The sequence below is a fragment of the Sciurus carolinensis genome, chromosome 2, assembly GCF_902686445.1.
Source record: "Sciurus carolinensis chromosome 2, mSciCar1.2, whole genome shotgun sequence".
Taxonomy (NCBI): Eukaryota; Metazoa; Chordata; class Mammalia; order Rodentia; family Sciuridae; genus Sciurus; species Sciurus carolinensis.
In genome coordinates this window covers 9,867,770-9,894,640 of record NC_062214.1, presented here as the reverse complement: position 1 = coordinate 9,894,640, position 26,871 = coordinate 9,867,770, and the positions used below count along the sequence as shown (strand labels likewise).

The following is a 26,871-nucleotide window of genomic DNA, read 5'->3' as shown; positions in this document are numbered from 1 at the left end:
GGCTTAGCGCGAGCGCGACCCCGGGCCCATCACAGCGACGAGGCTCCTCAGACAAGACAGGCGACTTCACTTTCGCTTCCTGAAGGCGCTTGTGGTTCTGTGTCCTTGACCCCAGTGCTATTTCCCACGGAGGCTGCAGGGTGCTGTGTTCTCCCAGGTCTCCCGTCCCCACCGGCTGCTGCACCAGTGACCTGTCCTACTCAGGGCATAACTGCCCTCTGCTGCGCATCGCAAGGGACCTTCAGGGTAGCAGTGTCACCCCAAGGCGTGTGTTGCCTTCATTTCAGGTTCAAAACATTGGATCCCATCCAGTTCCTGGTTCTGATGTTCTAGTTAGAAAAATTCAAACCCCATGTTCTGAGCACTAAGGGTTTCTCCCAAGTAGTGGGAAAATGGGGTCCCAACAGGAGCCTGTTAGTGAGCCTTGAGCGAATCTGCAATTTGCTAAACGATCGATGAACCCGGGGTCCATAGCCAGTGCAGGTAATATGGAGGCCCTCCGCAGCTATGGGGTGCGGACTAATGTCTTCATTTTGTACCTGGAGAAACTGAGGTACAGGCCAACTTTCTTTGCTAAATGAGGCTCAAAAAATGCAGAACATCGGCTTACATGACTGCAAGGTTTTGAAGACGATTCTGGGTTTCTCTCCAGAGCAGTAGCAGAAGGGCCTCGGCAGTGGAAGAACAGCAGCGCACAGCTGCAGCGGTCACCCTACCAGCGGGGCCACCGCAGGTGTGTGGCCTGCCTGTTTCTGTGTGTGGTTGGGGCACTCCAGGTCACATATGCCCTGAGTCATTCCCAGTCTGCGTCTTAGTCCACTCTGGCGGCCCCTCCTTGCACAATCCCACAAACACAAAAGCACGGCAGCAGACAGCAGGGACCATCTGCTCACCTGGACGCACTTTGGGACATCTGAAGGGGGAGAGATGGGGACAGCTGGTCCCAGCCAGCAGAGGGGACCTAAGGTCATTTCAAGGTAGGCCTACCGCTGGGGTCCTGCTGGCTCTGGCGCCAGAAGAGGGCCCAGGAAACTCCTGGGAAGGAATCCCAAGTGCAGAGCCCGGGTGGGGTGGGGTTAGGGTTAGGTTAGGGCTCCCTGGTACAGGGCCTGACCGGGGCCCTTTTCCCTGAGGTTTAAGAGTAGCTCTAAGGTGGAGGGACAATATTAAGACTTAAAAACAAAAGCAGGTTCTTCCAAGCTTCCCAGGTGCTGGAGCTAAGCGAGGAAAAGCGCTGTTTTGAGGAGGAAGCCAGCTGGAAGGTTCGAGTGTGTGCAATACCCAAGTCTGTTTGTGGTTGGATGGTAAAAGGTGCTTCCCCACCCCTGCTGACCTTCCAGGTCACTGGCTCAGTCCTGTTAGCTACAGATGCTCTGGGGCCCCTAGAAGCTGCTCTGAGGGTGACATTATAAATCTAGCGTTTCTGGGTTCTGCCTCAGAAGGGGTCCAGAGACAGCAAGGTCAGAGGAGCCCCGTCAGGGAGAATCGGGTCCAGCTGGACCTCCCTGCTCCACCGCCTTGGGCAAAAGGTTCGGAGCCACTTAAAATGGACAGTACCATCGTCCCAGGCTGAGAGGAGGAAGAAATGAGCCAGGTACATGTGTGCAAGGAACGCTCCTTGCCGTGCAGACGGTGCCCACCCAGCGCTCCCTCCAAAGACAAAGACACCCAAGGAGCTGCTGCTCTCAACCATTTTATTGCTAAACTATCATAATACAAGCCGTATAAAAATACTTTACATATAGCAAAAATAAACTACATTAAACTGCAGATTAAAAACCATTTTGCATAGGAATGTGATGTATTCAACCCCTCGACCCATGGGGATTCTCTAACCTGCCAGTCCCGCACTGCTGGAGAACCCCGTTTCCACCCGACACCTTCTCCCCTCTGAGCGCTGCAGAAGCCATGGTGGTGAGGGAGCTGCCCTGCCAGGGTGTCCGGAGGCTGGACGGGCGGCCCGTGGCCACATCTGCCCAGGCCGGCGGGAGCGCTGGGAGCTCCTGCTCACACGCGGGCAGCACCATCTGCGCTCACCCGACCCGACCTGACCTGGCAGGGGAGCTTGGCCTGCACGTGGCTGCATGAGAACGAAGCTAACCAGACCCCGCAGCCCCCAGGACCCCACTGCAGTTTTGGAGGGGCTTGCTTGGGAAGCACCCCGCTCACCAATCATCAGGGTGTTTTGTTGATGTTGTTTTTTAACAAAGTGAACTAAGACGGTGACGTTGGCTATCACTCGAGGGCCCTGGGCGAGCGGAGGGAAGCTGAGTTTTGCCGTCCTGGTCGGATCCTGCTTCCTTCAGGCACTTGGTTGGAATGCAGGGAAACTCCCACTTGGGAGACCCGAGATCAAGATGCGACAGGTCCCTCAAGGGCTATCCCTCCAGAAAAATGAGTTCGGGAATGGTTACCCGTCTTGTCAAGAACGTCACAACCCCCGTGCGTCTCGTAAATGAGGAATGAGCACGCTTGCTAAGTGGACCCCTGATGGTCTCCAGTTCCAAACAATCAGAAGCAGGGGGAAAGTGGTTTTTGTGACATGAAAATAAGCAGATTCAGCCTCCTTCAGTCCCAAGTGACGCTTAGAACACATCAGCTTCCCATCTGCCCGTGGGATAGCTCCAGCCCTGGCGGAGGCTGGCCTGCTGAGAGACATGTCTTGGCTACTGGATGCAGGTCTGCAGCAGTGGCCGGTGCTCCGACGTTCCTGGAGGGAGCCGGATCCACTCATCCTTGGCTACGTCAGTGGGAAAACCGAGGAGGTCCTTGGACAGTGCACACAGGGTCACCTCCCAGGACTCCGGTTTGGTCCACTCTCTCCAGATCAGCCTGTATGTGGGGTCCCATCAGTAGGAACTCTCTGAATTCCGTGACGGTGCAAAGCAGGGGGTCTGTTGTTGCTTTAAAGTCAAAATTGCCTTCTAGATCATTTATTTACAGTTCTCAGTGACAAAACCCAGGCTCAGGCCTCGAGAAAGCAAGCACCAGTCTCAGCCAAGTGAAGGATGGGTTCTTCGTCCACAGAATTGTCCCCTTTCTCGTGCTGAGGTGCTGGCTCCTGCTACATGTGTGCCCCAAAGGCCCAGAAGTAGGGTTTTTGGTTTGTTTCCTGGAATGATTTACAAAATTTTTCAAGAATACATCATTTCTCTTAAAGAAAAAAAAAATCAACATATATGTAAAAAGAGACACTTAAAAGGATTTCAGACCGTTTATAAATATTTTCTAATTCAGGGGTGCAATATTTTGAGGGCAGATAAAAAAGCATAAAAATACAGGTAAGAAAATAAAATTTAATAACATACTAATTAATCTGGATTGCTGTATATATTATCAAGCAGCAGTATTTTTGGATAATGCAGGAAGACTTGCAAACTTTAGACAAACAGTACGTTCAGCAACTCGGCAGATTTGCAGCGCGACGTAACGTGCGTGAACAAGATGCAGCACGTACACACCTCGACTTGCCTGGGGTCCCTCTGACACCTGCCACATGCCATCTTTCCCACGGAGGCGCCCTTACTTTCTCCTCCTTTTAGAGGATCTTACTGCCTCTTTTCCTGCTGAAAATGTTTCACGAGCGCTTCGCTCCTGGCCAAGTTTCCTCCTGGCGTTTACGACGGACACCACCTTTGAAGTCGCCGGTTCCGGATACACTTTCTCTGGCCTGCTTGTGTCTCTACACGAACACTTCCCTTTCCTTTCCTGTTTGGTACAGTTGCTAAGAAAATGCTTCGTGTCCAGCTGTCTCTGAGAAAGAGGGGTTGACGCGCGCACCACGCACACACGCATGTCTGAGCTTCCTGGAAGCCCTTTTCGCGCTCGTGGCGAGAAGGTCAATGGAAAATGCATTCGTTCTCTCACCCGCGGACGGTGAAGCCGAGCTCCTTTGTGACAATGACAGGAAGGCACTTGGGTAGAACATTCAGACAACTGATGAAAGGCCCGATTCCCTCATGAGAGAAAAATGGCTCCCAGCCAGGTCAAGTGACAGGCTATCACTTACCCGGCCCTTGTAACTCTGCCCTGGCGGAGTGAGTACTGCTGGAGAGGGAATTCTCTAGCTAAAGCTGCTAGAAGGACTTTCTGTGTTATGGAGGAAGAATTTAGCATGGTGGAAGCTCTGGGGCAGCCCTCGGCTTCTTACCGGCATTCTGTGTGTTCAAAGGGAGTTCTGTCCAATTCTGCAGGCAGTGGGCGAACAGGTCTGCTGCTCGCAGGAGACCCAGAAGTTACACACCCCTGGGTGCACAGCACAGACTGGGCATTTGGTCCTCTGTGGGGAGGACCAGCCACACCTGGCCACGCTCAGGAAGGCTTACCCGTGGCTAACCTTGACAAGACAGCAGGGACTTAGAAAATCCCAGGGCCGTTTAACAGCTGTGCTTTCTTCCCAGGCCTTCCCTGGCAGACTGGACTGAGAAAACCCTCTGAGCACAGTCTTTTGAAGAGTGCTGAGGATACTTCCCACTTCGTGGTTGATGGCCAGGGAAGCAACTGAATGGCCGAGAGTGAAGACCCAGCTTGCCCTGGGTGCCTGCAATAAATGCAAGCATACACATTTGTGTGATAAACACCCGCCAAGAAAGCTGAGGGTTTCGTTTGCAAAAGCTGCAGCCGTGGAGGAACCCCATGCAGGGCCCCGCTTGTGCCCTGCAGAGGGAAGCACTGGGGATCACAGGCCTGCTGCCGTTGGGACGCTCTGCTAATGCAGACGGGGCTCCCGGCCAGCACTGTGGGGACAAGAGGAGCTTTAAATGGACTCAGGTAAAAATCGCCAATGACCTGTGGAGCCAGAGCCTGAGGCTCCCCGTTTCACTCTAAGTTTTGGACAGAGGGAATTCGACCCTTCTGCTTCATCTTGTGCTTGGGTGTCTTGAACAAAAATCCTGCGCCTTGCTTCTGGCTGCTTTAGCCCTTCTGCCTCTTCCTCAGCACTCAGTCCACAGCCTGGAGGGTCTCCCTGATTACTTCACTGAGAAGTGCAGGGGCTGGTAGGAAGACAGAGGAGGGGTCTCCAGAGCAGAGGGTAGACGGCGGCAGCAGGCCCGGCAGCTCCCCATCCGGGACACTCGGCATCAGCACTGGTCATGGGCAGCAAGGGTGGAGAGCTGCTGGCCAGGGAGGCTCGGCCTCCAGCCTCCCTGGCCAGCTCTTTGAAACTGAGAAAAAAGTAATAACAAACATGTACACGTCACAACACCGAGAAGTTGTGACTGGTGATCTTGTCTGGGCAAGGTGGTTTGTTTTGGAAGGAGAAAATTCCAAAATAAAGCTCTCGCTGTGGCCCAGACGTGAGGCAAGTTCTGAGGACGGCGGTCCCATCTCCGGCTCTGCTACGGGGGTGTGGGTGCTTCAGGGTCAGCCAGACTCAGGCCACATTCCTTTGACTTCTCGGAGAACCTGTCTCCCTCCAAAGGGACAGGAGCTGTTTCCTGGAAAAATGAACGCAGGGGCCGGGGTTCCACCGGTGCCCACCTCTGTCCCCAGCCCTTCCCCTCAAGCTCCGGTCACTCAGGTCTCAGGCAAGTTCTAGCGTTCAGAAGGTGGTTTTGGTCAGCAGGCACTTGATGGGTCACCGTGAAGATCGACCAGGATGCTCTTTGGGACTTAAAATTCAAAAGAGGTGCGCTGGTGTTTCCAGAGTCAGGCGGGGAGCCCCTGTGCCAGTCACTGGCCGGGCGCGATTCCCACGTGGCCCCTGGCCGGGAGGTGCAGAGAGAGACAGAAGGCGAGGCTCCGAGCGGCTCCGGCTGGAAGCGTCTTGCTGCGGTGGCTGCGTCTACGTCTGATTTCTGGCGGGAGGTCCTGAAAACTCCTTCCTGATAATTTCATTGACTATAAAAGAAAAGGAAGAGAAAAGACCAGCAGATGAGACACGAAAACACGGATCAGTTTTCCAGAACCTCCATCAGGCTACTTTTAAAAAAACGCGTTGTCATTCCGTGATGACACGTTTGGCAATTTTTTAACGTGAGAAACGCCTTCCTGTGTCATGTTGTGTTTTCCTGGGTCAGAACACCTTGTGCTATGGAGCACCCAGACCCTTCCATGACTACCTACAGAAAATACCTAGTACCTGATTGTGCCTCATGAGAATAGGGGGGCCCCTAACAGACAGCAGGTGGGAACCCCACAGTCCAAACGGGTGACCAGCCATCAACTGAAGTGAGATTTCTATTCGTTGCTGTCCAACTAGGATCTTCCCTGCTGGTGAAGGATCATTTTGTGAGGTTTAGGTCGAAAGTGTCCTTGGAGGGACCCTGGGAGTTCTTCACCCCTTAAGGACTCAGGGGCACTAGGGGCACGAGGCCAGCACTGGCCAACTCTTTGCTCCCTCTAGGAAGGGTTTCTGAGGTCACAGGAAGCAGGGCACTGAGATCCCGGGACGGGGATCTTGCCAACAGATTCCCGTCAGCACCCTTAGAAATGAACACTCCTGGGCGGCGCAGCCCCGAGGCCCGGTGTGTTGACTGGTCCTGGGTGGGAGCGGGAGAGGAGCGAGACCCTCTGGGGCTTCTCAAAGGCAGGCCGCTCCCTGCCCTTGTTCTGACCCTGACTTCTTCCCACAGCCCCGGGCCCTCATCTCAGCCTTTTCCTGAAGTTCTGGAGGTGGGAAGCTGGTGGGGGCCAGGGGCTGTGTCCAGAGCTGCCCAGAGCGCCTCCCTGGTGCAGCTGGCCCCCAAGTTCCAGGGTACTGGGTGCTCTCTGCCTGGGTGGGTCGGTGACAGGGGTAGGGATCTCTGCCTGGGTGGGTCAGTGACAGGGGCGGGGAACTCGCACAGCTTTGAAGAGTCGGCTAGGGGGGTTCGTGTCCCCTGGCTGGAGGTGTGACTTCGCTGTGCCTCAGTTTCCCCATCTGCAAGGCAGGAATCCTGAGTCTGCTCCTTGTAGGGCAGCTGGAGGGTGCTCAGCCTGTGGGGCCATGAGGCCGTGTTGGGCCCTGTTTGCTGAGCTGGCCGGGAACATCCCCACGGATCTGGGCACTTGGCTGGATGGGCTGTTGGGCAGGGCGAGGGTGCCGGTGTCAGACGGTGGGTGGCAGTGCCACTCTGGCTGTGTCCTTGCTTGTGCACCTTGCCTTTGTGACAGGACCATTCTGTGCCTCAGTTTCCCCATCTGTAAATTGTATCTAAAACTACCAGCTCCCTCCTAGGGCTGCTGAGGATCCTGGATGAGGTGGTACAAGGAAAGAAACGGCGGGCCCTAAGCAAGCGCTGGTCTGCAGAAGAGTGCGCGTGAGAACGTGGCGCTGCGCGTTCAAGGGCCGGAACGCGACCTCAGAACAGACGCTTCCCGTGGAAGCGGCTCCACTAACGGGAGCTCGGGCGAGTTCAGGCAGCTACCCAGTGCTCTTGGGCACACACCGTGCCCCAGCTACCAGCTGATCCCAGGGGCCTGAACTGGAAACTGAAGGAGGAACCCAGGCCCACCCCCCGCGGCACTGCGGGCCAGAGAAGCTGAGGGTGCTTTGCAGATGCAGTGACAGCAGAATGGCAGGGCGGGGGTCAGGCAGCCTCACGCGCAGCTTTTCAAAGCCCGGATTCTGAAGCCTTCCTGTTTTCTCAACCTAGGAAACCAGGAGCCGATCCTCAGTGGAAACTTTCCACAGCCTCGGCTTTCTAAAAATAGCCCTGGGCCGAGCTGGAGGCACCACGGGCAGCCTCGCGACAGGGCCGTGCCCTTCTCGGATCACAGGGCCTGGGCGGCGGGGGGCTGGGAGCGGGGCAGCCTCTCCTGCAGGCAAAGGCGCTTTCCCCTCCCTTGGGACGGGATCCGTCCTGCTGTCGGAAAGCCACCTTCGGGGGTGAAGCTCAGCAGAAGCTCTGACTGAGCCGGTCACTGCAGGGGTGGCCCAGCGGCTCTGGACGTCAGACCCCAGCGAAACCTCTCTGGGTAGAGACTTTTTCTTTCTGAAACCTCAGCTTGCTCCCCTGGCTGCAGACAAGGAAAAAGTTCTAGAACAGAAACGTCAACAGGTGGTGGTGGCGGTGGAGCCAGGTCAGACTATAGACCTGGGCTCCCGGTTCCCAGAAGGGCTTTCTGACCCAAGTCTCCTGTCTGCTGGCTGTTGGGGACAGGGGCCCTCGCTGGCCTTGGAATCAATCCCATGATGCCTGTCCACCAGGACCTCATCTTCCCAGGGGTGGACAGTCCCCACTCAGTCCTGTCACTTCCCCCTTCCTGTGTATTTTCTCTCCCTTCTCCCGTCCTGTCCCTCTAAGTAAGCTCTCCATACTCAGAAATCCTGCCCTGGGTCCGTCCTCCCCCGCTTCCCATGGTCTCCCTGTGCCCTCTGCGACCTCACCCCCTGGGGTCTCCCTCTATGCACTGTGCTCCCCTGGCACCGGCTTCCATTCTGCCCAACTCGGGCCACCGCCACCCTCTGTCCTGGTCCCAATCAGATCCCACTTCGCCCAGATCATCAAAGCTCAGTCGCAGGCTCCTGTCACCCGGGTGTGTTGGGTCCCCTGGTCCCCTCCACTCTGGCAACTCTCACTCTTGCTGCACATGCTCCTGCGCCTGGACGAATCCCGGGCCTTGGGACACAGGGGACCCAGTGGCACTTAGCAATAAGAACACAAGCTTAGATGCTTCAGGTCTCGCTGTCAGAGCTGGGCATGGCCCCAGGCTTGACTCTGAGGTCCAAGCCATTTATTTCCCCAGCACATGCTTCCGGCATCTCCCCTGCGCCAGCTCCCGCACCTCCGGCCTCGCCCCTGCTGGGGCCATGCCCTCTCCACAGATCCCGCCCCGTCCGACTCTACCTTCCTTCCTGCGCTTGTTCCAACGCCACCTCTTCTCAGAAGCACCTCCTATTCCACCCCTGCTGCCTTCAGAGGCAAGGGCTGAATTTCCACCTATCCCGGCTGTGCCTGCACACACTGCTCACCGCAGGTGCTTAATGTATGCTCTGAGCCCTGCACCATCAGCTGGGTCTCTTGCTTTCGGGGAACTGGTTTTCCTTTGTCATCCAACTGGCAAATGAGCTGGGCTTGGCTACCCTCCGGGAGCCCGACTCTGCAGAAGAATGTGAGCCTGCACCTCTCTCCGGAGCCGTGGGCTGGGCCTGTACCTCGCCTCGGACGGCCCTCCGGCCCGGGCAACGTAGTGACCGCCCTCTTCTGACAGATGGGGGAAACAGAGCCAGCCACTCGTCTTAGCCGGCGAAGGGGAGTGGAATTTGAACCCAGGGTCCACTTTCTCTACGACCTTCACAACTAGCCAGAGACCGTGCCATGAGGGCGGTATTTGCCACCTTTCTTCTGGGGCAGCAGCATCCTCGATGGCTTTTGCGTGTACTCAAGGGGACAGCCAGGGACCGTGTGCTGCTGCACGTGGACAGTGTGAGGCAGGAGCTCCGCCTGACGTAGTGGTGCCTTCTCAGAACAGAACCGAGCCTGGTGGTGGCCACTCTGCCAGAGAGCTGACCCTTCTCACCCTTAGAAGTGTGGTCCTGGCAGGACCGGGAGAGCGCAAATGGGTCTATGACCTCAGGGCGACTTGGAAGCCTGACCCCTAAGGCTGCCCCAGAAAAGATGGCCGGATTTCAAGGGTCTAAAAATTCCAGGCTTTCTTAAAACCCAGAAGCATGATGCACTATTCCAGCATAAATGACAGTTGATGAGAAGATACACACTCTAATAAGTGGCTGCCCACATAAGAGGCTACCCCAGGGGCCGACAGGTCCTTTCTGTAAAGAGGCAGGTGATGCTTTTAGCTTGGGGGTGCTGTGGCCGCCTCCCCAACCGTCCAGCTCTGTGTGCAGAAGCAGCAACAGCAGTAGCTCAGCGAAGGCTGGACTCCAGTCAGGCTCCTTTCCCAAGACCGGCTGGGGCCAGGCTTGGCCCAGGAGCTGTAGTTAGCCAGCCCCTAATTATATCCCCATGGCAAAGAAGAAAGGAAAGAAGGGTGTTCTCCCGCCTACTTTTGGGGGACAGCCATCTGGGGAAACCAAAGTCTCAACTAGTGTCATTCATCAGATGACTCTGGGGCGGCCAGGAGGTCATTTCTTAAAGCAGGACCCACTTCTGCTGGCAGCCCACTCTGCTGGGCGTCTCTGACTTGCCCGGTCTCCACCAGAGCACAGGTCCCCAGCGTGCACCCCTGGACGGCTGCTCAGGGTTGCACGTGGAAGGCACGCAGATCTCGACTCTTCTGTGGGCCCTCTCCCCGTAAGGCTGACTTTGAAACTTCATCCCCTGAGAAAGCAGCAAGCGGGAAGCCAGGGGCCCACGTGGCCTCACTCCTAAACCTCCACGTCCCACAATCTGGCTAGAAGATGCAAGTGCCCACCAGAGCCTGAGCCAGTGCCCAACCACAAAGGCCACAGTCACCAAGACACGCCCACAGCTGAGACGGGAGCGCGGAGGCTGCTTCTAGGCCAGTCCAAGACCGAGAGCCAAGAGGGGCTCAGGGTCCCTGCCCATCACCGCTGCCCACCTCCACCTGTGGCCCCACTCTGAGGCCTCCTTGCTTGAGGCAGGATGAGCCAGTGTCGGGAAGCACAGGAAGCGCCCTCTGCTGCCTTGTTCTATTACCCTGGGGGAATCTACTCTGCAAGCACCCGGGCTTAAGCTGTCCACTGGCGAGGAGGCGAGGAGGAGCTGGCCTTGGCCTTCCCGGGGACTCCTGCTCAGAACTGAAAGGCTGCAACCAGAGGCCACGCCTTCCTTTCCCAGGCTCTGCTCTCCTTTGCTAAGTGACTTCCAGGCCTTTCCTCTCCCCCTAGCCACCTCTGTGTAGCCTGGGCACTCAGAAACTTTGGAGAAGAGCTTTCCAGAAGAGCCTGACCAGGCCTAACTGCAGCAGCTCAGTGAAAATAAAAATCCCTTGACAGGCCCAAGTGGCAGGTGGGCTCTGAAGAGTCGGGACCAGTCAGATGGGCACGGGGATGAGCTGACAGCCTGAGCCAGCCTGCTGTGGTTTCCAGGCCCAAGAAACACACAGAACGGCACTGGGCTTTGACATTTCCAAGGTGGCTTGTGCTCAGCCCTGTCTTAACGCCCTGAGTCCCCGGCGTGAAGCCCTCAGGAGAAGCAGGAGCGGCCCTGGGCGCAGCATTTCACCCTTGCTGGTGTTCGGCACTCCCCGTGGGGGACATTGGAGCAACTGCCCTCCAGCTCAGGCTCCGCTATGACACTGGGGAGCTGTGACACGTGGGCACAGCTTGGCCAGGCCCCGTCCACTGGGGAACAGGTTCTGAGTTGTCCACTCTTCTGGGTGTGCTGTGGGTGTGGCTTCTGAGTGGCCATCAGTCAGTCCACCAAGGACTCCTCGATCTGGCCCGGGAGATAATAGAGCCTCTTCACCCGACAAAGGGACCACGGAAAGCCACAAACCAGCAAGCCAGGAGGCACACTACCCAGCAGGCTGACATGGGGTGTCCCCGAGCTGCACTGCTGGCTAATGTGTCCTAACTAGAATGGCAGGAGGCTGGCAACGGCATTAGCATCTAAGAAGCTGAGGCACAGAAGGCTCAGGAACGTCCTCCCCCAGCCTGTGATGCCTGCTCTGACCACCTGACTCTGCACAGGCCCCACGGCCACAGTTAGGCAAGGCAGATCTGCTACTGAAGCTGGGTGACAGGCCCCATGGAGACCACGGCTCTGATCTCAGTTCCAGAGGCAGATTTCACATCCAAACACTGAGCAGCAAATGAATGCCCAAGTGCACAGAGACCCTGGGAGGCTGAACGGAGGGGGCTGACTGGAAGCTTCCCGTGCTGCCCGCTAGGTTTTCTGCCCACCCGGCCACTCTGCAGTCTGTCCCCTGTGCGAAGCCTCCCACCCTGGTGGAATCTGTCCCTGCAGGCTGATCCTGGAGGGGGGTAGAGCCCCTGGGAGAGCATGCATTTCCCCAAGGCCACCTCCCTTCTCCTCCCGACCGGCCTCACAGACCCAGAATGACCAGGCCTTAGGAGCAGGAAAGGGTGTCTATGAGGAGGGTCGGAGGAGAAGAGAGGCCTTCAGGTTGGGAAGCTTTCTTTTACTTAAAAAAAAAAAAGTTAAGAAAACACACAGCTGGAAAACAAAAGGAGAAGCAGAAGATAACAATTACCTTTAACTTTGATTTCTTGGATCAAAGATCACAGTCATTCTGTTTCATAATATGTTTTGTATCCAGCTAAGGTGTGTGTCTATCAGCTCTGAAAAAGATTTGCAAAACCATTTTTGAGAAGAAAAAAAAAAATCATCTTTGATCTCTATTATAGTCCAACTCAACTCACAGCAAAACCATCCACCTTGGGTCTCCAAGCCGCTCAAACCCAGGAGCGCACGTAACCCTGGGGCTGGAACTTAAGCCCCAATTCTGCATCCTTTCAAAGTGTGTGCCAGAGTGAACCCAGCGACCAGGGTAGCAATCACTGAGGCGAGGACGATGCATAAGCATGGGATCTCTGAGCTTCCGAACATCTGCAAGGCTAAGGTGACGGGCGTGGGCGGCCACTGTGAGCTAGACCAAGGCCCCTGCCGTGCGGGTGCACACACGGCCATCTAGAGAGAGGACATGTGAGGGCTGACTTCGGCTGGGGTCAGAAGGCAAGCCGCACTCCACAGGACACCCTCGGACGCCTCTTCCTCCATGTGAACCAAAGCGGGCCTGTTCCCCTCTCGTAAGCAACCGCGCCTCAGCGGGCACGTTGATTCCCAGGACTGCGCTTTTCTTCCCGTTTTGTCAATACCAGGGGGAAACAGTTGCTTTTTTTAGAGCCTCTGCCCAATCAGAGCGACGGCAACACCTGAAGAGAACGAGGCCTGGGGTGTCATTTCATAAGCTCTCCTGACCTTTCTCTTCCACTTGGTCTGACAGAAATGCCTTCTCTGTGTCCATCTCTAGATCCCCATGGAGCCTTTGAGACACCCGCCTTCCCTGCCCCTCTGAAGGGCCACAGGACAAGGCCAGAGTTCATGCCGTGGGTGTGACCAGGAAGCAGGATCCGGGTTCGGTGTGGTGCGGGGACCAGCACCATCGGCATGGGCCGTGAACTAGGGCCCTGTCACGGAGGGAGGGGAGCGCCCGAAACCTCATCGTCCAGGGAGGACGCTTGGTGGTTTCCTGGCAGAGGTGCAGTCCCAGGGCTGCATCGCCCACGGGACCTGGCTGTTCGGGGTTGATTCCAGGCTGCTGAGCCCTGGGGTAAGAGGACCACCTCGCCTCTCCTCCCTGGGGCTGCTGCAGGAGGCACGTGGACCCTGCGTCTCAGGTCACCTCCCGAAACGAGCACCCACTCTCCATCACCGCGGGCGCACGCGGCAACCTCTCTGGACGTCCCCCCTGCCCCGCAGACTGGCTCCGCACAAAACCGAGCACAGGTGTTGCCGGACAGCTCCCCTGGGGGCCTTGAAACGCGGCCCCAATCCCAGCAGTGGCCACATTCATGGTTTTGGCTCAGACCAGCGCCCTTCAACTTCAGACTCAGATGGTCAGGTTGCCCACTGGGCATCTCAAACTTAACAGGGCCCAAACCAGCCTGCAGACCCTCACTGCTACCCCTCCTCCCGGATAACCCGGAGCCACTGGTTCCCCAGGTAGGAAAGGCAAGTCCCAGCTTCACTGAGGACAGCCCTGGTGTCTTCACAGCCCACGTCCCCTCTCTGCATCAGTGCTACTAGACCCACCCTCGGATATCCAGAGACTGACACCCGCCACTGCCACAACCCCAGCCTCCACCTCCGTGCCGGGTCCCCCCAAGAGCAGGATGGGCCTGTTGGAACGGAAGTTAGGAAGTGTTACTCCTAGAAAGACGCAGCTCACACGGCTGGGACAGCTTCACTCCATCCAGGCCAGCCCGGGAGCCAGCAGGCATCACACAGCTCACAGCCTCGGAGAGCAGTGAGAATCCAGCGAGCAGCCCCGCGGCCCATGCTCTTACCACCGCCTGCCAGAGCACGAGCTCGTCCTTCAAACGCCAAACCATGTGGTGCTTGGTGTGAGGAGGTCACACTGTACTAGCTCAGTGGGTTCAAAAAGCTGGAACCCACGATGGTGACACTCTGGCACCTTCTCAGGGAAACGGCATCCAGCCGACGGTTTGTCTGCAGCGTTCTGAGGACAGCACCTGTTTAGTGCTGGAGTTTCACCTCTGCCTGCTTCCAGGTGGACGATGGGGGCATCGAAGCCACAAGAAGGGCCTGTCTTAATTCAACGGAAGCCTAAAATTCAACTCAGATCCCGGCCACCACCGCACACCCCCTTTCAGGTGGCTGTCCACTCTGCCCCATTTCAGTCTTGGGCTGGCTTCAGGGTGATGGTGATTCCCATTCTCATGCCAAGGTACCAAAGTGGAGAAAGAAGAGGTGCCGTGCCCAGGAACAGTCCCTTAGCACTGGGCAGAGCTGAGACGGGGACCCAGCTCTGGGGGAGTAGTCCCAGGCCAGGGCTTCCCTAATTTGAAAGATCCTCAGAATCCTTGGGAATTCTGTGAAAATGCAGACTGAACACTGGAAGCTTCTAGAACCAGTCCACTCTGGCAGTGTATCTGCAAAAGTCTCGTGGTCTCTTGCTGAAATGGTCCTCTCTCCAGCACCCAGGTCCTCTCTCCAGCACCCAGGCTCACTCTCCAGCACCCAGGCCGGCTCTCCAGCTCGGCCCAGTTTCCTCTGATCATGCACCTGGGCTTCCCCTCTGCTACCAGCAGCCACCGGCTGCTGAAGCAGGACCACAGGCAGGAAAGAGGCCTCAACCAACCGCGGCTGGTTCCGCGTCCTGCCAGCCCAGCACTCTGCACACGGCACAGGCCACAAAGCAAGCGCTTCAGAACATGTTGCCTCAACAAACAAGGCCAAAGAACAAGCTGCGCACCCACGTGGAGCTGAGATCCAGGGCAGAACAGGCCTGGCTTCAAGAGAACTTCCCTTCAAGTATCTAGATATTCACTGACCCTCCCAACCTTGTCCCAGCCCATAAATTTGCCTTCCAGATCTTTCCATGTCCTCGCCCTGGGCTGTGACCTGCCCACAGCACCGCCCCCAACACAGGACACCACATGTGTATCCACACACTTCCAAAGGCAACGAGGCACCCACCCCCACCCCACATCCTTCTCATGGAGCCCTGGCCCCGGCGTGATGGCATCTGAAGCCAGGGGCCTTGAGGATGAGCTGGGTCGCCAAGGGGCAGGACAGGTTCTGTGTCCTCAGAAGAGACAGCAGAAGCGTCTCTGTTTCACGGAAGGGCCCAGCAAAGGAGGTGCCACCTGCAGGCCAGATGGGGCATGCTCCGCAGGACCCAGCGCTGCTGCGTGTGGATCTGTCCACCTCCAGAACTGAGGGGAGGGACATGCCTGATTGAAGCCACCAGCCACGGTGTCACACGAGGGACCTAAGTCCCTCAAGCACTGTTTGCCAAGTGCGTCCCTATCTGACGTCCGGCTGTGCTCAGGGAGCAGGTCTGGCCTGCGCAGGCATCAAGGCTGTGACTTGCCCGGCACCACTCGCTGGCCCGTCCGAATGAGGGACAGCCTCTGCTGTCGCCACCGCTTCCCTGCCTGCGGTCTGGCTCCGCGCCAGGGGCTCCTCCTTTTCTCCTCTGCCTGTGCCTCAGGGTTCCTCCAACGACACCCCCTCTCGCCTCTCACTCCCCTGGTCCCAGGGGCAGCCCCTCCGTCCCTGGAAGCTCTGCACCTCCAGCCTGCCCGTGTCCTGCCCCCAGGGACCTGCCTCCCCTCCCAGCCCCCGGCTCGGTGCACGGACGGCCCTGGGCTGGCGACACACACAGCAGGGCTCTGAGTCAGCACCCCTGCACCCCGGAGGCCCCGGAAGCAGCCCAGGCAGCAGACCCACACACCCCACCCCCAACGCCTTACAGGCACGGTCTCAGGGCTTACAGGAAAATGCCCCCTGTGCCTCATCCCAAACTGTCCCCAGCTTCCCGGATGAGTAAACATTGGTAGTTGTGAGACTTCAGTTTCGAGTCAGAGGCAAAGGTGTTAACCGGGAGGGGAGCAGGTCGCGGGCAGCTGGGGAGGGCGGGTCCGGCCGCAGCCAAGAGGCGCCAACGCGCTGCTGAAGGAGGCGCCTGCCCAGCAGCCTCCAGGGAGACATCGGCCCTGCAAGGCCAGGTCACACGGGACAGCCAGGTCCCCAGATCCACTTCCTGGGGCCTAATCCCAACATCCTCCTGTCCCTGTACTCCCCAAGCCCACTTCCCACCTTTGGACTTTAGCGACGCATTTCAGAATCCAGATCCACAGGTAGCCCATGCCACCCAGGGCCCAGAGGGCAGTGCCAGAGGGCAGAGGAGGGGCCTGCAATTCAGGGCCAGACAGGAGATGCCCCTGGAAACACGGGCAGCAGGTGGCCAAGTCACCTGCAGAGGGTCTGCAGAGCCAGTGTGCAGGTTCCTGCAGGTTTCCGCTTCACACGGGTGAAATCTCTGTGCCCACCAGAGACCTGTGAGCAGGTGCCAGCAGCCGCAGACACTCTGTCATGGATGGCTCCAAGAGCCCTCGGGCACGCTATGATGGACAGCCTCGCAGCTGGACATGGTCAGCAGGCAGAAGTCTCTGGTTGTTTGGGAAGGGGTGGAACAGCTCAGGCCACCAGGACCCTAATCTTGAAACTAGTGACACTTTGATCTCACTGGGTTGTAACAGCCTCATGAAGACAAAGACCTCGTCCCTCTCGTCCACTGCTGTATTCCCAGCATCGAGAACAGAGCCTGGCGCACAGTAGGTGCTCGGTAAAAATTTCAAGGAGGGATGATTGTGTGGAAAAATGAAATACAACTTCCTAATTAGATTCGACCAGAATTCTCCCGGCTGGGTCTGGCTTTGGGCTGTCTTCAGAGCCCGTCTAAAACCTACGGGGGAGGCTTGGGCCAAGCTGGCAGTAGCCGGACGGGGGCTGACGCAGCTGACGTCCGGCTGCCGAGCGCCAGGCGGCAGGCACTTCGGGCCCCCCTGTTCACTGTGCCAGCCCGAGCAGTGGATGACTGAAGGACCAAGGGAAAAAGAACAAATGAGCGAAACAGCCACGGCTCCTGAGTGTCGGTGACCCGGGGGTGGCTCACCATCCCCCAAGGGTCCCTACGGGCGGTTCCCGGAAAAACACCGGCAATTGTGCTTCATGGTCACGACACAGGACACGGTGCCTCCGAGCTCTGGGCCCTGCCGCACACCCGCCAGCACACCTGGCTCCAGGCTCCTGGTGAACCGCTGGCCCACAGTTACATGCAACCCACAGCCCGAGAGCACACAGCCCCACGCCTGGTCCCCATAGCAGCCAGTGGGGTCAGGACAGGAACTGTGGGGTGGGACCCTAGGCCTTCCGCTTCCACTCAGCCCAAATTAGAGGAGGGGATGGGCAGGCCGCCTGTGAGCCCATCTCACTGCCCCCGGGACAGAGCCCAGACAGGACTAGCTCGAAGCAGGTCCTGAGACGCGTACCTTCTGAGGAACCTGGGTCGCCGAGAGATGGGACGGCCAGCCTTCCACTGACAGCCGCCATCACGTCCCCCTGGGCTCTATCTGCTGAGGCCCCTTTGCTCTCAGCGGGAGGAAAGGGTCAAGTTTCCCAGCACACACGGCAGGGGTGACAGCCGGGAACAGAAGCAAGTCCCTGGGACAGGTGGCTCTTCCATTATTCTCTTATGAGGAGAGCCTTCACTTTGGAAAAACTCCTCAGAAAGTAGAAATCAGAAATGCCCCTTATCCCTCCTTACGCTAGGGCTCCAAGGGTCTAGCGTCGATCTACAGTCCACCGGTGTCCTGCAGAGCCTGACAAGAGAACTAAGGCGCACCCAGATCAGAGGGCCGAGAGGAGCCAGGCGCCCCCAGCACGTCTGAGCACCTTCAGAGCGCTGGTGACAAGGACAGTGTGCGCTGCGCCCACTACACAGATACGACTATGGTCGGTCAGTGTAAAGAACGGACCGTGTGTTATGTGCTGAATGCAGACAAACCTTCCTGGGGAACTCGGCCCAGCACCCAGTTCACACTGATGGGGGAAGCTGCTGGCAGCACCCATGGACCATAGGGTGGCGGGGACAGGACAGTCCCCGTAGACGGGCAGGGCAAGCAGTTATCCCTACAGAGACCACGCCATCAGAGCCTACCTCGTGCCTGACATGGTGATCCATCCCGAGGGCTCTCACGCTGAAGCGTGTAAGGAAAGACCGCGTGTGGGGAGACCCACGCCAAGCCCTCTAGGATGACGCCGGGGAGAGAAAGGGCCCTCGCAGCAGAGTCTCCCGGCGGCCCACCCCAGGGCCTGAATTAGCACTGCTAACGAGCCCTGGGTGACAGTGCTGCCAGACCCTTTGGGAAACCAGTTAAACTACGCAAAAAATTCTGTTCATGGAAAGACTAGGATATATAAAGAACTCAAAAAACTTAACGCCAAAAAAACAAATAACCCAGTCAATAAATGGGTTAAAGAACTGAACAGACACTTCACAGAAGAAATACAAACGATCAACAAATATATGAAAAAATGTCCAACCTCTCTAGGAATTAGAGAAATGCAAATCAAAACTACTCTAAGATTTCATCTCACTGCGGTCAGAATGGCAATTTTCAAGAATTCAAGCAACAATAAATGTTGGCGAGGATGTGGGGGAAAGGCACGCTCATACATTGCTGGTGGGACTGCGAATTGGTGCAGCCACTATGAAAAGCAGTGTGGAGACTCCTCAGAAAACTTGGAATGGAACCACCATTTGACCCAGCTATCCCATTCCTCAGTTTATACCCAAAGGGACTTAAAATCAGCACACTACAGAACACAGCTACATCAATGTTTACGGTAGCTCAACTGACAAGAGCTAAACTATGGGACCAAACTAGATGCCCGTTACCAGATGAAGGTATAAAGAAAACACACACACACATACACACACACACACACACACACACACACAAAGATGGAATATTACTCAGCTCTAAAGAAAAATGAAATTATGGCATTTGCTGGTAAATGGATAGAGGTAGAGAATATCATGCTAAGCCAAACCCAAAAAACCAAAGGCTGAATGTTTTCCCTGATATGCGGTGCTAATTCACATTGGGGGGCAGGTCAATGTGATCCTGCAATATGTACAATCAGAAAAATGAGAGATTATTCTCCATTTATGTATGACTTATCAAAATGCATAAATGCATTCTACTGTCATGTATAACTAATTAGAACAAATTGAAAAAAAAGTTTTAAAAGATACCATTCCACATACACCAGGTAAACAAAAAAGTATCTAAATGTGTGACAGTATCAAACATTGTGACAATGTAGGGCAAAGCATTGCAGGACGGGAGGGCAAACTGGTCCAGCTACTTAGGAAGACACTCCTGCACTGTCTGCTAAAGCTGGAGATGAATACGCCCTGCCACCAAGCAACCCCACCCGCAGGTCTCACCCTACAGAAGCTTCTCACGTGCATGTGCCAGGTGGCAGAGTGTTCCAGACATCACTGGCTCTGACAGCAAAGAGGACACACCTGGACCCATCAGCAGAACTGATACACAAGTGTTGCAACGAAATATTACACACCAGAGAAAAGGAAAGGATCACAGCTACAGCAATGGGGCAGGATCGACAAGATGGAAGCAAATAGCAAGATGCAGAGAGCTGCCCCAGGAGTCCTTTGGCATAAAGCTCTCAAGCCTGCAAAACCAGATGTATTGTTTAGGGGAATCCACTGTGTGGTAAAACTACAAGGGACAGGAAGTGAAATGCAAAATTCAGGGGAGCAATTACTCTTTGGTGGGTTCACAGGACGCGCTGACCCAGCACTGGGCAGATCGGGAGGCGCGGCCCTCGTGATGGAGCCAGGCGACAGGGCAGAGCAGGTTCTGATCCCGCCCCACCCCAGCCACCGACTCACAGGAGCGGTGGAGGACGGAGGGTGTGCAGGACAGCACGGGAGTCCAGGGGCAGCCTGAGAGGGCGAGGGGAGAGGGCACAGCAGGGGGACCAGCCCGAAAAGAATGTTCCGCACAGTCGGCATCCGGGCCTCCTGGGACCCAGAGCCGGGTCCCCAAAAGCCCCACGTCCACATGGTGTCTCTGAGGCACTTGAAAATGTTAACACCGAGTTTTCGGATGTGGAAGAGGATTACAGAGGCGTGGGGAGGACTTTGGTTTTTGATCTTTTAGAGAAGCAGGACTGAAAGGTCCACAGATGACATTTCTTCAAATGAACAGAAGAGTTCGAAGGTCAAGGTCATCTGCTTCTACTGACATTGTGGGAAGATACGCAGTCTGTTCAGCTGGGCTTGTATTTCATTGTTAACGCATTTTGAAGTGCTTTGGTACTTAAGAGAAAGAAGGCAGAAAAGGAGAGAAAAGAAGAGGGGCAGAGGCAGGAGGAAGAGGGGGACAGGGACGGAGGAGCCGGGCAGAAAGGGCAGAGGGAGGCGAGAGCCGACGGAGGGAGGGGAGAGCGGAAGCGGGGAAGGGCCTGGAAGGAGGAGGAAGTCAGAAGGAGGCCCATCGCCTCTGACTGCCTGTGGAAGGAGCCTGTCCCCGCAGGGATGCACCCATCTGAGAGGCCTTTCCTGGTGACCCTGTCCTGGCCTCCTCTCTCCCAGCACCTGATTCCTTTTCTTTACGGCCTTTCTCAGCACTTGAAATACATTTCTTTGCCATATTTATACCCATTAGATTACGTGATCCTTGGGGCAGGGACTTAGCCTCAGTACCCAACGCCTGCCCACATACCTGGCTGGTAGCAGTACTGGCAGTGGTGGCAGCCGGTGCTTACGGTGCCTGGCCCCGCTCTTAGAAATCCACACGTGTCACCAGCCCGTCACTCAGCCACCTGCCAGGCACCCATTTTGCATTTCTAGCCATCGAGGCTCTGAGGGACGTGACCAGGATCACGCAGCAAGCAGCTGGCCAAACTGGGCCTTGACCTGGGCTCTGACCCCAGGGCCTCCCCTGGGCCCTACCTCACCAGTTAAGGTTCGTCTGGTGGCCTAAGGTGATCTGGGTTCTCTACTCCCTTCCTTCTGGCCAATGTTGCCGACCTTGAAGAAAAAATGACCCTAGAAGGTCAAGGGGGAGAAGGACAGAGAGGAGGCTAAGGACAGAGGCGGCTGGGGGACCCGAATCTGAGACGGTCCAGACAGAACACAGGGTCAGGTGGGTCCCCAGCCAGGCCTCCCCCAGTCTGGTCCTGGCCTGTCTGGCCGATGGGTGTTCCCCGGGATCCCGTGACTCTCTCTGCCAGTCCCCTGAAGCAGGGGTGTGACCGGGGGTTCCCGACGTGGCATCCAGGCCAGCTCAAACCTGGAAGAGGCTGCATGGGAACCGGAACTGGTGGGCAGCTATCAGAAGAGAGTTGGAGAGTCCCCAACACAGGGACTAAGACACTTCTGCAGCCCTGGACAGCAGGTGTGGGGCGCAAGAGGTGGCCCGAGGCTCTGGAGGGCCGGCTGCATGCAGGCTCCGAGTGGAGCCCTGCAGTCACCGTCACAGGTACCCTCTGGCCATCGATGGGCACTGCAGCAGGCTGTATGCGGGGAACACGGGCTCCTGGGGCTCCACTGGCCCTGCAGTGACAGCCCTTCTTCCAGAGCAGACACCCCTCCCCCACGTGTGTGGCTCGGTGGACACTCCACACGGAACAGCTGCTGCGTCCACTGGAGCTGGCTCTAACTCCTCCAGATGGCAGCTCTCAGCCAGGGGACATTCTGCCCCAGGGTATACCTGGCAACCTCTGAAGACATTTTAGGTTGTCACACGGGAAGGGAGGGGCTGCTGCAGGGCCTGGCGGGGAGAGACCAGGGTGCTGCTGAACTCCCGGAGCGCACAGGACAGCAAGCCTACCCACGGTGTCAAAATGCCAAGGTTGAAGGCCTTGTTGCAGGCAAAAGATCTTAAGAAAATGCCCTGAACGCCCTGGACTGTCCCCAAGGGACAGTGCTCCCTGAATTTGGGGAAAATCAATAAAAACTGAACATGGCAGTCTTCTCCCCTTGTTCTGTTTTAGACCTGACGAGCCCCTAACATTATCACATGTATTTACGTAGCTGATCATTTCCCCAACTAGCGGGTGGGTCATCAAGGAAGGATTCCGTGTCCCCTGGGTCTACAGCCTGAACCCGGCACACAGGAGCCAGCAGAAGCTAGACTGAGGGGCAGGTGAAGAAACTACCGAGACTGTCCAAGAATGCAAAGCACCCAGGTTCCTCCTGCAGCTCTCCCCTCTTCAGCACGCTTCCTGCGGAGACCCCGGACCTATCTCCCGGTCCTCTGCGGTACCACGTTAGCTGCTCACATGGCAGGGTCATGTGGGTACAAAAGCTAGGGGCTGGGGTGCAGCTCAGTGGCAGAGCACTTGCCTAGCCTGTGTGAGGCCCTGGGTTCCATCCAAAAACAAGAAATAAATTAAAACTACATTTCCCAGCCTCCTTTGTGGCCCAGCATGGTCACATGACAAGGCTCTGGTCAAAATGAACCCCACCATTATGTGTTACTCTAATGCACAAAAATTTTTAAATTTTACAATTCTATCCAAGAGCCCCAGGGCAGAGGACATGAGGACACCACTCTAAGACTGGGGCACAATAAGACACAGCCTGGGTTCCTGGCACCATGGTCCCAGCACAGGAGCCGTGACTGCATACGCCTGGGCCGTCACACAAGAAAGGAACCCACTGCCCTCGTAAGGCCACCAGCACCCTCCACACCCTGATAACCACGCAACCGTCCTGTCCTGCAAAACCTAACTGATCCCAAACCTCATATAAAGGCTCCTGGCTGGCCGGGGAGTCACGCAGCGGCCAGCATCGGGAGCGTTTACTGACCCTTCGCACATGCAGGGGAGTGACCCTTCATCTACACATTGGTTCCCTCCTCCCGGAAGCCTCCGCATATCCTACCCAAGCCCATTGCTAAGTCAGAGAGAAAGGACAGGAAGTCATATTACTTAGATTCACCAAATGACAAGGACAAAAGGAACTATTCAAAAAAGCCCATTCAAAGCTTAAGACATCAATCATGCTTAAACCCATGAATTCACAATGGTGTGCGACCGCGCGTGCACACACACGCACGTGCACACAGAACCAAAACCCACACACAACCCTGACCGAACACCACTGGGGGATGTTAGTGAACCAACCCACTATTTTAAAAACTGGCACATGGAGGGGGAATCAGGCTTTCATCCTTCTTTCCCTATGTGAATTCTACCATTGTTGAGGCAGGAACTTCCCCTTATAGAAGTTTCCCAGCTGACGGAAGAGGAAGGGATAGCTGGACGCGGAGGAACATCACCAACTGCCATTAAGGCGCCCATGAATTCATGGAGTTGGGCATTCACCATTCAGAGCTCCTAACACGGGAGAGAGGCACGGCCCTCCTGGCCGAGAAGTGTCACCTCCCGCGTCTGGATTCAGCTGCTAACATACAGGATACACAGCGGACAGAGGAACATGCTTGATCTCACGCAGGGGCACGATCAGCAGAGGGCAGGCTGTGAGAAACTTCCAGGATAAACGACCTCACTCTTTTCAACAAATAAAATGGCTAAATCTCGCTGGCATGACATCCCTCAATCTAGAGGAGGAAGCCTTGGATTAAGACAGAGCGAACCCAGGGCATTTGCTTGCCTTGGGAGACTCCTGATGTGAACAAATGGTAGAATAACAAAGGCAAGAAAAACTTCCATATTTACGAGACAAGTGGAAGTTTGAGCATCAGCGACTTCATGATAGGAAGGAAGCAGTCCTGGCTTCCAGGTGTGCGGGTCTGTTTCCGAGTCCTTTTCTTCTAGAGATACACACTGAATACTTACACACAAAACGGTAGGACATCTAGGTTTGCTTCAAACCCTAACTGTGCCACGGAGCGGGGAGAGCCAAAGTGGAGAAGAAGGCAGATGGGTCACGGGTCCATAGCCGCTGTAGCCGAGTGGGGGGCCCGCGGGGTACGCCATGCCATTCTCATTATGTGGATTCAAAACACTTGGCAGCAAGAAAGTTTCAAAACCCACTTTAAAGTTGTACTCTCCTACCACAAGGAAGAGGAAGGAAGGAAGACTTCCAAAGCCCCCACGTGTGCAGGTCCCAGGTTAGGCAGCCACGTGGCACTTCTGTAACAGGTTCAGAGAGAAGCTGTAGCCGAGTAAGGCCAATCAGGAATCGGAGGACCGCAGGACAGCGTGTCAGTGGGTGACAACTGAGCATCATCCGCCAGCAGGAGGCAAGAGGGACAAGGGCAGCCTGTGTCCTCTGAAGGAGGCTCTGCTCAGGCCTTGGCCAAGACTGCAGGTAGCTTCCATGCAGAACGTGGGGCGCAAGGAGGGCAGATCCTTGGATTTCCAAGGGAAGCTGGAAATCTGTATTTTTATGTGCAATCCCCTGGTTTTTAAACGTTGGCATCTAATCCAAATATTTTTTTAAATACTGTGTGGGTGGGCCAAACATAATATCTGCAGGCTAAACGCAGCCACGGAACACCCATCGGCTGCCCCTTTCCCCAGCCCGAAAGCCAGCCACAACTCAATCCATCTGTAAAGAGTGGAGAGGGCGCTTTAATCAATTTGGGGTCAATTCTTTAGGCCTTCAATAAAGCTGAGAATTCAAAAGACACCATCCACTTCCAAAAATCTATAAGAACCGGCTGCAGTATATTTCAAAGGTACCTCCACATCGAAGGCTTATGCAACGGAACCTCCACTTTGTCCAGACCTCTAGAAATTCACAGCCAGGGAGTGTCCCCTCGGCTTCCCTGGGATAGTGGAACTAACAAGCTTCGGATGAAAGCCGTTTGTTCGTTTGCAGAATGCTGGGACTCTGGTCTGAACTGCTTGCAACAGTCAGCCCCGTCGTAAAGCCAGGTTGGGGCACTAACGCTGATGGTAACACGTCCAGGGAACTCTCCGCTTTGGCTGTCTTGCCAGAGATCTGGTTTCACGGCAGTTTAGAGGGATGAGACAGATGTCATCCCCAAACGTGGAAATAGCAGGATGCACTGCTGAGGACCAGAGAAGACTCCTTCCAACTCAACCTGCGCTCTCTCCGACTTCACCTGGAGGAAGATTCTTCACCTCCCGGATGGGCAAAACAGGCCCAGCCGTCCTCCGTAAACAGTCTCAACTTGACCAACTCGATCAATAAAAAATTAAAGAGGTATTAAAAATGCGACGGGGAAAAGCCAAATAAATGGTCTCATCATTCCCCACGACAGCCCTGCCTTTCCTGCATGGGTGAAAAGTAAATCAGTCCTACAATAAAGCTGAGTAGATCCAGGGCAAGGAGAGAGTCCAGAATCTCACCCGCAGGCAACAAGAAAACAGAACGCGACCCAATCTCGATTCTACGGAAGGGAGTAAAATCCCAGCTACCGCATAAGAGCGGACTTTTTAAACTTTTGAGTCCCCTAGCCCCAGGAAAACAAAGCTTTGCCATTTACCCAAAACGGGTTCACCGGTGGGGGAGAAGGTAGGGAGGACAGAAAACATCCAGTATATAAAATAAGATTTCATCTGCTGCCAGTCACCTAATTCATAGCCTCAAACGACTTAGGTGCTTTCTAGTTTTCTATAGAGAGAAAAAAAAAATAGTTAAAGCTGATTTGGGAACTTTTATATGTACTTTTTTGTTTTGTTTTGTTTTGGTACCAGGGATTGAACACGGAGGTGCTTAACCACTGAGCCACATCCCCAGTCCTTTTTTATTTCTGATTTTGAGACAAGGTCTAAGTTGCTTAGGGTCTCGCTAAGTTGCTGAGGCTGGCTTTCAACTTTCGATCCTCCTGCCTCAGCCTCCTGAGCCGCTGGGATTACAGGCCTGTGCTATCATGCCTGGCTAGACCTTTTTTTTTTTTTTAGACTTTCTTTTAATATGAAAAAATTGTGGATTGTTTTGGGCAATGGCCTGGGACAAGTGACGAGTTCTCACAACCTGTAGTCCCGCATGTAATAAGGTTCAAAATAACGGCCCTGAGTCGCAGCATCCCTGGGGAGTGAATCTCCAGTGTGTGTCCAGCACCCAGCACTGAGGAGGGAGGCGAGCCTTCTGCACTCTGTTCTAACAGGAATGGAAGCACAGAGAAGGCCTTTAAAAGTTTTATGAAGGCTGAGCTACCCATAACTCTTGCTGAACCGCGCACCTTGCCCGTCACAGGGACATCCGCTTGTTACTGCAAGAGAGCAGCCTCACTGGAGGTGGATGCTATAAATGTGGCACCAATGACTCAGAGTGAAAGTGCTGGTCTGGTGGATGACTGAGGTCCTCGGCTGGTGCTGGGAGGCCTGTCCTGGTCCTCTGTATAGGGAGATGTCAGCTCTTTGTGGGTCAGATGCTGCTCTGGAATGTGGGCTGAGAGGACAGCAAGTCTGGGAATGGACTTTCTTGCGGTTTGGTGGCATTTGACCTCCAAATGCAAGCATACATTCCTTTGGAAACATCTGCTTTGCAGCATTTCAGAAAGAGGCTGAGCACTTTGGGATCTGGAGGCAGCTGGAAGTAACTTTCTTACGTAAGCGAGCAAGGCAGAGAGCACTGCATTTGGGAAGGGATGGTGGGGTCCCTAGAAGTGGAAGAGGGGGCTTCGAGGGGCCGAATAAAGATGTCACTGGGGACAGGCACCACCTAGGGTTTATTCTCTCAGGAAAGAGTCTCAGACCTGCCAGGCTCTCATTTGGTGAGCTTCAAATAGCAGCTCTTGTCAATTCTGTGAGCTTGTCCAAAGTTTTCTGGACCTGAACTTTCTAATGAGACTATGCTTGCTGAATTAACAGGAAGCAGACTGACAGGATGAGAAGATTCAGGCTCAGTCAACCTCACGGCTCTTCTTCAAAGCCCAGTTCTGCCCTTGCCACCTGCACAGGCAGAACTGCTAAGAACCAGCCTCCCTCTGCCATGTGACGAGCACAGGACCGTCTCTCCTTGCTGTTTGGGACTGCAAGCGGAATGGAGATT

General features: G+C 55.5%; 1 protein-coding gene across 1 annotated transcript in view; it reads right to left on the bottom strand.

Annotated features, from left to right (window-relative positions):
- Window positions 1-1,677: 1,677 nt before the first annotated feature.
- Nfatc2 (nuclear factor of activated T cells 2) overlaps window positions 1,678-26,871 on the bottom strand; it is a 116,324-nt gene continuing 91,130 nt past the window's right edge. The window contains 1 exon segment of the mRNA XM_047540288.1: window positions 1,678-5,841. Within this exon segment, the coding sequence (XP_047396244.1) occupies window positions 5,786-5,841 (56 nt within the window). The 3' untranslated portion in view covers window positions 1,678-5,785.